General features: G+C 41.5%; 1 protein-coding gene across 6 annotated transcripts in view; it reads right to left on the minus strand.

Annotated features, from left to right (window-relative positions):
• Positions 1-7,212, minus strand: part of KIF13A (kinesin family member 13A) — a 205,976-nt gene extending 198,764 nt beyond the window's left edge. For 5 of the 6 annotated variants that reach the window (XM_065585082.1, XM_065585078.1, XM_065585080.1 and 2 more), the window contains exons 1-2: positions 6,849-7,212; positions 6,145-6,238 (exon numbers count right to left, since the gene is read on the minus strand). In XM_065585082.1, the coding sequence (XP_065441154.1) occupies positions 6,145-6,238; positions 6,849-6,903 (149 nt within the window). In that variant the 5' untranslated portion in view covers positions 6,904-7,212. Of the gene's footprint in view, positions 1-6,144; positions 6,239-6,848 lie in introns of those variants that run through there. The other variant, XM_065585083.1, reaches the window with a different exon arrangement.
• Between the last annotated feature and the right edge of the window lie 4,709 nt (positions 7,213-11,921).

Below are 11,921 nucleotides of genomic sequence, written 5' to 3' on the forward strand. Positions count from 1 at the left end.
ATCTGTAAGAGAAACTTTTGACTGGTTCATCTTTTTTGACCTCTGACTTTATAAATTTTCCACCCGTGGTCATGTTAAGGAAGGCTGGAAAACTGGGAACAACCATTCAAGACAATACCAAGACCGGTCTTCCTTTTCCTCAAATGCTTCTTTTCTGTTCTTGTTCTGATATGCGCCAATCTATTTCTTCTATTCAGAAAAGTCTGCCTAACATTCCAAAAGCCTCTACCATGAGCTTCCTCCAGCAGTGCCATTTATAGACCCAAGCACAAGGTACTTCTAGCTGTCTGGATTTTAAACTTATTAAAAGAACAATAGTTTTCCCATTCACCCTGCTTCAGGCCACCTCAGGAACAGCACTGCCACATACCCATAACTTAAACTCTAGGATTTTTAATGATGTGGAATTTGAGAATAGTGCTCTTCTGGAACAGGACCTAGTTTCCTACCTGAATCATGACTAAGTGAAAAGTTGCTGAAACAGTTCTGGCATGCAATTTCCCATCTCATATATATATATATATAATTTTTTTTCCCCCATAAAGCGACTGCATCTCTTCTTGGAAGAGGATTCAAAGCTAGTAGTTCACAACCTGAACACTGAGGCATAACAGGAAAACTAATTTAAGAGAGGTCAAAGTCAGATTACTTTTACAATTTCCTATAGACAAAGGCATGGTTGCTGTTATTCTATCCACTACCTCAGGCAGGTGATTATTTAGAGCACATGCATCCAAGCCTCTATCTGGTTGATAATTCCTTCAGACATGTGGAGAGTTAGCAGCTGTCTCATTTCACTTGACACTCCTTTCAGACAAGTTTCAGTTTAAAGCAGTGACTCTAACAACACACACAAACTCCCCAGAGCAGTGACCTTCTCCTCCCAGTCTCCTCTAATGATCCAAATAGTGTTAAATCAAAACATAAACCACAACCACTGAAGTTTATACAGATTAAGGATTTCCCCCTCCTCTGGGGACAGGAAGGAGCAGAAAGAAAAGCAGAGTTATTGTTTAGGAAAGAAATGTATGAAATAATTGTTTTTTAAATAATATTAATTAGCTAGGAAATTAGTGCCTCGAAGGTAATAAGCAGTCATTTTAAAAAAAGCAAAGAAGCCTACAAAACTCCTAAAGAGGAACCGGGAAACATTACAAAACACCACCCAATATTATTCCATAGCTCTTATCAATCTACAACTACAATAAAAGTTTTGCTCAAGTAATGCTTGAAGGATTTAACCTTTGATAAAAACTGGTAAGTAACACAAAGAGGTCAAGGGAGAAGGCAGGGCAGATGGTTTATTCACAAGAAACCTTACAAAATGCATGCAGAAAAAGTTAAGATGTATTTAAAAACAATTCCAGGACACTTTCTAACCTAAATAGTATATTTAAGTTCAGCTACACATGCTAATGACGTCTTACTTTCTTTCCAATTTAAGTATTTGAACAAAGTTTGCACAAGAATATGCTTTAATGTAATAAACTGCCCAATAAATCTCCCTGGTTTCAGTCCTAGATTGGGCAGTTATAAAGTAATATTTCAGTTCTGCAGGTTCTCTGGTTTCTTGTTTATTTTAGTCAAGATGCAGATAATTTAGTAAATAAAAGAGGAGGGAAGAGGATTAATGTATGTACTAGAGTCATTAGGGAAATCAAAACAAGATTTGCTTTTCGAAATTCACGTTCTTTAGAAAATAAGTTGGCGGTGATGGGGAGGGAGGGAGGGATGAGTCTATTCCAATTAGCAGCCAAAACCCTAGCACAAATGCAAAGGAAGGTCCAGAATAGCCCATTTTAGATTACTTTACAATGGGATAGCAGTTCTAAATGCAAAGCAGTAACTTAGAATACTCCCAAAATGAGTTGGAAAATTTCAGAGACAAGACAAAAATTTCAACAAAAACAAATACCCAGAAACAAATGTTTTCAACGCTTTCAGAAACTTTTATTCCATTTCGTAATTGGCTCTGATCACTCAGCAGTTCAACTGAATATCACAACATTTATTTCAGGCAACAGGAACTATTTAGAAAGATATAAATTAATAGAATATGCTTATAAACTCTGTAAGGCAATATCCATTTCTAACAAAATATTAGTTGAGATACAGTGTTTCATATCTTTAGTAATGCTGAGAGAAAAGTTTAGTAGGGAATCTGATTTCCTTCTTCCAACTGAAGATGGACAAGTAATCTCCTGTGTATAGAGGAAAGACAAAAGGTATTCCTGATTTGTTTCTTCAGCCACAAAAAAGTACAGCTAACAGTTAAAGATGAAGAAACAATTACAGCTATTACTAATTACTCTTAGCCCTGACATTACTACTAAAAGATACCCAACTCCAATGTTTTGCCCAGCATTGAAGGGGGTGCAACTGATGCCTGTTAAAAAATGGTTCCTTTTTACATTCACTTCCTGATGTGAGTCCAAAACTGTACCAAATAAGCTCTCCCTAGCTCAATGAGATTAAAATGCAGTTGGTTAACTTCTTCTAGGTTTTGATGTCCTTGCTAAATACAGAATTAGAAAATGATGTTTGTGGGGGCAGGTAGGCCAGCCTGCTCTGGGTAGTTCTCTAAATGAAGAGAGAACACTAATACCAATCAAAGTAATTTAAACTGATGTGTCTTCTGTTATTAAATTTTTTAGAAGGCAATGTGACCTGGTGGTTAGAGCAAGAGACCTGGAGTCAGGAAATGTTGGATCTACCCCACTACTCTGCCACTGTCTCACTGTGTGGTCTTAGGCAAGTCACAACTACTGCCTTGTTATCCTCACCTGTAAAATGGAGGAAATATTTACTCACCTGTGTAAACCACAAAATCCTACCCTGGTGAAGATTAAGCCTAAAGTTTACAAAATTAAAAAAAACTGATGACATATTCGTTAGATATAATTCCAAAATAAAACCAACCAGCCTTATGAAACAGACAAGTTTGTACAGCTCCAATTTTCATCACCTGAGAACTGTTTTCCAAAAGCTAATCTTCTAGAAATGAGTGTCAGCATGTTTAATTATAAATGTGGATGAAAGTTCTGTGTGATCATTTTGTTTTATACAATCTGTTCTGTGCATTTTAAACTGCAGCTCTAGGAGGTCTTTTTTTTTTTTTTTTTTTTTTTTTTTAAAACATCACTGATTTCTTGGCTTTAATACCATTAAGGAAAAGCAATTACGGAAGCCAAGCCTGCCTGCTTCCTTTGGTAGAAACCACTTGCTCTTATCACAGTATAAACTTTTACTTTCATTTAACTATAAAAGCATTTTTTCAATATTACATTTGCAAGCTTCAGCATAACAATATAAATTTTTAAAACACTTTTTCCTACATTATCTCAACTGCCTCTCCCCTCCTCTTCTCTCACAAGTATGAACAACTCTTATTAAATGAAAATGACTTCACACACACTTCAGGCCCAGTTGAGCTGTGCTTACTCATAAAGAGTAAAAAAGTAGTCCTACTGAACTCAAAGGATGACGAACCGTACAGCAAAGTAAAGATGACAAAACTAGGCCCCACTCAGTGCCCCCAGGCTCTCAACACAAAAGTTAATTTTGGTTAGACATATAGCTATTCATCTTTAATATGCAACTACAAGCAAAAGTAATGGTAAAATGATCAACCAGCAATCTAACAAGTGAAATTCTAATTTTGAAATAGATCTTCCTTTATAGCAATAGCGTAACAGAAATATGAAACCAAGCTACACAAAGAAAACCAAAACCCATTTGGTGCTTTTATCTCTGCTAAGAAATTAATCCAAATACAAGCAGCACTGCTGCAGTGATTCAGATTAAATTCATATAGACAGTGCCTTTGGAAATGCATAAAAATATAAAGAATTCCTCCAGTATCAAGTGTATTGTGACTATTCAGATGAGGGGTAAATAAACATAAGATCCAATAATTTAATATTAAATTAATGGATTTTAAGTGGTTCTGCTAAACACCGGGAGGATGCAAGCTTCAGGAAAAAGTTATGCATAAATTCTAGATTTGGAAGACATTGAATTACAATTTTATTTAGACCAAAAAAATATGATCAATATTAACTGATCACAGTCCGTTGCACATTACACACTTCAATGATATTTCCAATGCACAAAGTCAGATAGTAGTTTTCTTTGTTAATATTTAATTTACAGTTTTGCAATCAACTAAGACCCCAAAGCCAGACTGAGATTCAGGAGGACAGTTTGTTGAAAAGCCCTATTTATGTCATGGGATTCCATGCAGCTGCAAGGGTCTGCACATGTGGTTATCAAGACAGAATTGGGTCCTAATTCTAGCAAGATCAAAAAGGGATAGATATATACATAACAGGCGATAAAGCAAGAAACACAAACCCACACAGACAAACTACATGTGGTCTTATATTACCTTAGCGTTGTAACTTCTTCCCAAATATCTGCAACAATTTTCACAGAGAGGGTAACATTCCCACCTTAAGTTGATTACCAGTAATTTACAAAGAGTTTTTTTTTTTAGTTTTTTAGTTTTTTTAACTGTAGACTTTTTATTTATTTGAACTGTTATTTGATTCTACTCTGGTATATTTATACATTTGTTCCTTTAAATAAAAAAAAAAAACTATATACAGCTTATTTCTTCCTTTAGTTTGGTACATCATGAAATATGTATGGAGAAAAAAATTTACAGTACCAAAGTTCTGTCAAGCCTACACATTTGGGAACATTTGTATTACTATAAGCACTATATATGCACACACTATATACTATAGGCACTACATGTGCACACACACAGTAAGAAACAGTCCGTGCCTTGAAAAGCTTACATTCAAAATAAATAAAAGACCAAGACTGCATTTATTATTCCCATTTTACAGATGGGGAACCAGGGTACAGAGAGATTACATGACTCTGCCAAGGTCACGCAGAAAGACTGACAAAGAACTAGGAAATGAACCCAGATCTTCCCAGTCCCAAGACAGCGCATTAACCACAAGATTGGCCTTCCTTATGCTGTCATCAAAAGGGTTAATGGCATAAAGTTAAACTTGAACATGAGATTTATTACATCCCAATTCTGCAGTTGGATTAGTGTAAGTGGAACCTCATACAAAGTCTCAGAATTTTTAAGATGTAAAGCATCATAAAAGCGTAAAATAACGTCCACCAAAAAAGTACCAACGCAAATAATTCATATGGACATATGCAGTTTTTTCACAAAGCCATGCCTATGAGATGTGCAAGCAGTCTTATGGGGAAATGGCCATAACTATGATTATTTGCCCAATTTTCTGCTCTTAAGCAAAAAATATATTCAGAGCACCAAGTACAGGGATCAATTAACATGTAACTACACAGATTAGCACACAATGCAACTCTTCCCCTCATGCCCCCACCCCAAATGAAAAAAAAATATTTTCCTTCTCTGCTCTATTTTTACAATCTGGTGCATTGGTATTTTGGATGATTTCCAAAAGTATTCTGTTCAGGGACTACGCAAGTAAGTGCCAGATTTCCAAATTATTTTAGCGGACTCTCTTATACTGCTTCACAGAACAGCACAGAATTAATAAGGGATCCAGCAGTCACAACTTTTCAAATGCAAATATGTTGCAATCTGGTAAATACAGCCCTTAAAAAAAACCTCCCCCAGCGTCTAAAATCCAGCACACAACTTTTGTTCCCACAAATCAAACTGAAGGTTACAGCAACTCATTAACAGAATCTCCTTAATGAAACTGCCAAAAATGTTATGGACTTTTCAGTTTCTTGAATCCCACCACTAATCAATCTCATCCAACAGTTGATGAAAGCATAACTCTTTAAACATATATGAAACTACTACTGAGGTTTTGCCTCTGAAAAAGTAATGCTATTGCCCCCCAGTTCCTCTGACAGGGTGTGGAAAAAGAAATTTGGGGTCTAATTCTGATCTCCTACTGATGCAACTCCATTGATGTTATTGGCATCTTACACAGCTGCAAGCAAAAGGAGAATCAGGCTACTGGACTTTTTTTCTAAAGAGCTTCCAGAAGTAGCTGAAGCAATATTAAGAAGCTGCTTCTCTCTCAACAAAAGCACGCAAGCAACTCATTGTTTGAGCCCATGCTTAACCCAACGTAGACAGGGTGGGGCAGGGATTTCTGGATAGGGATATTTTATTTGTACCTGTTATCTCCCTGTTTGATGTTTGAAGGGGGAGGGTGCAGCACAGTCTGATTCCCTTGCATCTCCACAATACATTTGGTGTTCAACTCCAGCTCTGGAAGAGAACATGCCAGAGGGCTTTACCTACCAGAATAGACCCTCGTGCAAAGAAGGGGCCACATGCACCCCCTCCACCCTGCCAAACTGGGCTCCCCGCAACGTCTCCCCAGAGCTACTTGCAGAACAACCCTTACCCCACACTACTACTGGGGAGGTATGTGGGCGGGGGGAGGGGGGAAAGAGTTTGGTATTTCTCCCCAGAGCCTGAGGCTCCCCTAGCTAATCCCCGGGGCTGTTTGGAGAGCTGCCCTCCATAGGGGGCGGTTCTCCAGGCAGCCCTGAGGAGAAACTGGGGGAGCCGCAGGTCTCACCCTCAACCTCCACCAGCCGAGGGAAGGTGTGTGCACGTGGGGGGAAGGGGGAGAGGACTCAAAGTGATCTGAAAAAGCAGGGTCCCCCCAACCCCCGTGGGAGCAGCGGCTGTGACCAGGGACGCTTCAGCCACACCCCGGGGTGAGAGTTTTTGCTCATTGATTGTTGGGGTCCGTGAGCCCTGGCGACCCCCCACCCGGCTTCGGGCGCTGGGGCGGGGGTGCGCCCGCTAAGCCGCTGTGGGGAGAAGCAGCGGCGGGGCTCGCCCGCGGGCAGCCGGCGGCTCCGTTTACCTCTGCGGTTCATGGGCCGGACCCTGACGGCCACCTTCACCTTGGTCTCCGACATCTTCCCCGGCGGCGCCCAGCTCCCTCAGCGCTGCTGCTGCTGCTGCCGGGGGGCCGCTCACAGGGACGGGTCGCTGCCAGCCCCGCGCTGCCCGTGGCGAGGCGCAGCCCCAAGGTCCATCCCCGGGAGAGGCGGGGGAGCGGCGGCGGCCGAGCAGCTCCGGGCTGCCTCTGTCTGTCTGTCTGACTCCGCGTCTGTCCGCCTCTAGCCTCGTTTGCATAACAGCTCCCGCCGCTCCGCTCCCCGGCGCTGCCGCCTCCCCGTCCCGACCGCCATCTTCCGCCCACAACGGCCAGCGGCTGCCTCGCCGAACAGACCGCAGCCAGCAGCCTAGGAGACGGGCGGGTTAACGGGGGGCAGAGGGGAGGGTTTTCCGGAAAGACACGGAAACAGCCGAGTGTCTTCGAGGCAGGGGGCGTGGAACGGAGCGTCCCAGGGTAACCCCGCCCCCGCCGCCTAGGCATGCGCACATCCTTCGCGCCCCATGCGCAGAGGGAACAGCGAAGTCGCGAAGAGCTGCCTGCCCGTACTTTGCCCTCAGCGGCGCGAGCGTAGGGCGAGGTGAGAGGGAGCCGAGCGCTGAGCGAGCAGCAGCCGAGGCAGGTGAGGGGCGGGTGAAAGAGCCCGTAAAAAGCTGCGGGAGGGAGAGGGGGAGGTGCTGACCCAGGAGGATAAGCTGCTCAGCAGGGTGAATGGGGGAGAGGGGACCAGAGAGTGACAGAGCGGAGCAGTGGCTGGAGGAGCCTGGGGAAAACAGCGGAGATCAGACCTCTCCTAGGCAGAAGACCCCCATGAAACCCCAGGCCAAAGCCCAGGCCCCCACCCATAGATTGTGCAGGGTTTGACTTTGAGGATTCCTTAGTGTCTGGGGAAAGGATCTGACTGAGGAAATGTGAAAGCTCCCAGATGGTCTTGCTCCCCAGTGGAATGGGAGATGCATAAAGGAAGCGGTAGACTGGACTAGATGACCTCTCGAGGTCCCTTCCATCCTAGTGGACCACTTCTAATGGGCTTTTCAAATTAAAAATTGACAATAATATACACACTCTGATGCAGGGTGGATTTGATTTAAATCACTAGTGAGGAAGACTCTATTTAATCATGGATTTCTACAAAAAAAGTGCATTCTTGTTGGTTGTTATAACCTTAATACATATTAATTACATATTTGTGTGGCTCTAGGAAGATTGCGCTCTTTGAGATGATGCTGTGCGACCTCATGCGCTGCTTGCAAACCACATAGTCCATACGCTTCTCTGACTGGACTAGATGACCTCTCGAGGTCCCTTCCATCCTAGTGGACCACTTCTAATGGGCTTTTCAAATTAAAAATTGACAATAATATACACACTCTGATGCAGGGTGGATTTGATTTAAATCACTAGTGAGGAAGACTCTATTTAATCATGGATTTCTACAAAAAAAGTGCATTCTTGTTGGTTGTTATAACCTTAATACATATTAATTACATATTTGTGTGGCTCTAGGAAGATTGCGCTCTTTGAGATGATGCTGTGCGACCTCATGCGCTGCTTGCAAACCACATAGTCCATACGCTTCTCTGACTGGACTAGATGACCTCTCGAGGTCCCTTCCATCCTAGTGGACCACTTCTAATGGGCTTTTCAAATTAAAAATTGACAATAATATACACACTCTGATGCAGGGTGGATTTGATTTAAATCACTAGTGAGGAAGACTCTATTTAATCATGGATTTCTACAAAAAAAGTGCATTCTTGTTGGTTGTTATAACCTTAATACATATTAATTACATATTTGTGTGGCTCTAGGAAGATTGCGCTCTTTGAGATGATGCTGTGCGACCTCATGCGCTGCTTGCAAACCACATAGTCCATACGCTTCTCTGATTGTGCTGCTCCAGAAGACGAATGGGAAAATAAGGATGATTATAGACTACCCTATCCTAAGTAGACACGCTGTGGTTGATGAGTGCACCATGACTCTATGCCTTGGACTGTTTGGTAGGGAGCACGTGGTTCTTGATGGTGAATCTTTAATGTGTATATTACCTGATCCCACTGGGACAACATAATAAAGAGAAAACCACATTCTCTGCCCTTTAGTTTTCTGTTTGAACACATGCCCCCAAGGAAAATCTGGAGTGCCTACCACATACCACTGTCTCATGGAGAAAAGTTGTGGGAGACATGAACCTATTACAAGTATTAGTTTATTTGGATGATATGACTATGTTTGGAAGAACTCTGAAGGAACATGAAGAGAGACTTCTAAAAGTGTTAGGCTGATTGGAAGTCTATGGACTGAAGCTATCAATTGATAAATTCCAGTTCTGCAGAATATCAAATATGTGTGTCACATTGTGTCCCATGGAGATGTAAGTACGGATCCTGATAACACAGAAACACTCACTCTGTAGCCATGCCCACATAATTACAGAGAGTCCAAGACTTTCCTAGGATTTTGCAACTACGACTGCAGATTTGTTAATAATTGCACTATCACTACAAAGCTACTGAATAATCTCACTATAGGATACCAGTCTGGGATGGTTAAAAAAAAAAATCTAAGACAAAGGTTAAGGAAAGGTCCACAAAGGTTTCTGAACAAAAACCTAGAACACCTGGGAAAATGACGGGACAAGAGATGTGAAAAGGCCTTTCGGGAAATCATTAATTGACTAATTGATGCCCCAGTCATAGTCTTTCCTGACACAAGCAAGCCTTTTATTCTACATACCAATGCAAGTTTGGGAGCAGTGACACACCAAAGAGTTGAAGGCAAGCAGAAACCTAAGGCCTTTGCCAGCGAAGTATTCTCTGATCGTGAGACTTGCTACCCCATTCAAAACAAGGAATTTTTTAGACTGTCACTGAGAAATTTAAAGAGTAATAAGCAATAGCCAACACAGATTTGTCAAAAACAAATCATGCTAAACCAATCCAATTTTTTTCTGGCCTAGTGGATTGGGGGGAAGCAGTAGACATGATATATCTTGATTATAGTAAGGCTTTTGACACAGTCCCACATGACATTCTCATAAGCAAACTATGTATATGTGGTCTAGATGAAATTACTGTAAGGTGGGTACAAAACTGGTTGAAAGACCTTACTCAAAGAGTAGTTATCAATGGTTTACTGTCAAACTGGGAGGTAGTATCTAGCACAGTCCTGCAGGGGTCAGTCTTGGGTCCAGTATTATTCAATATTTTCATTAATGACTTAGATAATGGAACAAAGAGCATGCTTGTAAAATTAGTGGATGACACAAAGCTGGGAGGAGTTGCTAGCACTTGGGAGGTCAGAATTAGAATTCAAAACAACCTTGACAAATAGGAGAATTGATCTGTAATCAACATGATGATCTTCAATAAAGACAAGTGAAAAGTACTGCACTTAGGAAGGAAAAATCAAATGGACAACTACAAAATAGGGAATAACTGGCTAGACAGTAGTACTGCAGAAAAGGATTTTGAGGGTTATAGTGGATCACAAATTTAATATGAGTCAACTATGTGATGTAGTTGCCAAAAAAATGTTAATATCACTCCAGGGTGTATTAACAGGAATGTGGCATGTTAGACATGGAAGGTATTTGCCCTGCACTATTTGAAACTGGTGAGGTCTCTGCCGGAGTACTCTGTCCAGTTCGGGGTGCCACACTTCAAGAAAGCTATAGACAGTCCAGATGAGATCAACAAAAATGATTAAGGATGCAGAAAACTTGACCTATATGAGGAAAGGTTAAAAAAAATTGGACAAATTTAGTCTTGAGAAAAGAGGATTCAGAGGGCACCTGATAAATCTTCAGTTATGTTAAGAGCTGTTATAAAGAGGATGGTAATCAATTGTTCTCCACATTCACTGAAGACAGGACTAGAAGCAAAGGGCTTCATCTGCAGCAAGGGAGATTTAGGTTAGATATTAGGATAAACTTTCTAACTATAAGTGTAGTTAAGCTCTGGAATAGGCTTCCAAGGGAGGTTGTGGCATCCCTCTCATTGGAGGTTTCTAAGAACAGGTTAGACAAACACCTGTCAAGGATAGTCTAGATTTACTATGGGAGTACTATTACTATGGATAATTGGGGTTCTTCTAAACATCAGGAGATATGGGACAATTCCGATAATTTTGTTCTTTTACGTATGCACCAAAAACACAATGTGTTGGCTCCATTTTGACTCCTGCTCTGGATGGGAAGTTCCAAACATATTCAAAAGAGACTGATTAAAAGATTCTGGCTGAGGATCTGGAGAAAGAGACAGAATAAGCCTGAACTCATTTGGATGTTTCTTATCCACCATTCCGGTGTGTACATTTTAGCTGTTTTGGTTGTAGGGGTAATGAAATGTTGTTATTCTTAATGTGTGACAAAAGGGCAGTAGAACTGTACATAACATGCCCTGTGTGAAGAGTCGCCATAATGAAAGCCTGATGCTGGGTAGTGTAGCATGGACACAAGCTAAACAGAGGGGAAATGGCAATAAATACATCCCTGGTGGCAGGGACTCTGCTGAAGGCTCCTATATGCTATTAATCCTCTCTACTGAAGGCTTTGCAAAGACGCCGCAGCAAGGTGTCTCTTCACTGAAGCTATAGAGGGCAGCAACAGTGCTGAGTGAACTTCTGAGAGGGCCTTGCCTACCCAGAACCAACACAGCTGAAATCAGTATAGCTGGGTTAAACGGAGCCTCAGGACCAGAGTGGGCAGACATGGAGGTGGTATTGCAGCAAGTGATGGTGCAAAGGCAACATTGCTGTGAGAGATGGTACAGAGGCAGTAACATGGCAGCTCTTCACTGAAGTCTCAGAGTGTCTACAGTCAGGAACCTAATTCATGTATAGGCTCCTAAATGGACTGAATTTCAAAGGTCCTGAGCACTTATTCCCATTAAAATCAGATGGAAGCTGTAAGTTGTCAGCACCTCTGAAAAATCAGGCCATTTAGTTAGGTGCCTAAACATTTTTTGGCACCCAAGTTTGAAAATTTTGGCCAGATGAAATAAGTATATAAAGATAACACAAAACTCCTCAGAT

The sequence above is a fragment of the Chrysemys picta genome, chromosome 2, assembly GCF_011386835.1.
Source record: "Chrysemys picta bellii isolate R12L10 chromosome 2, ASM1138683v2, whole genome shotgun sequence".
NCBI lineage: Eukaryota > Metazoa > Chordata > Testudines > Emydidae > Chrysemys > Chrysemys picta.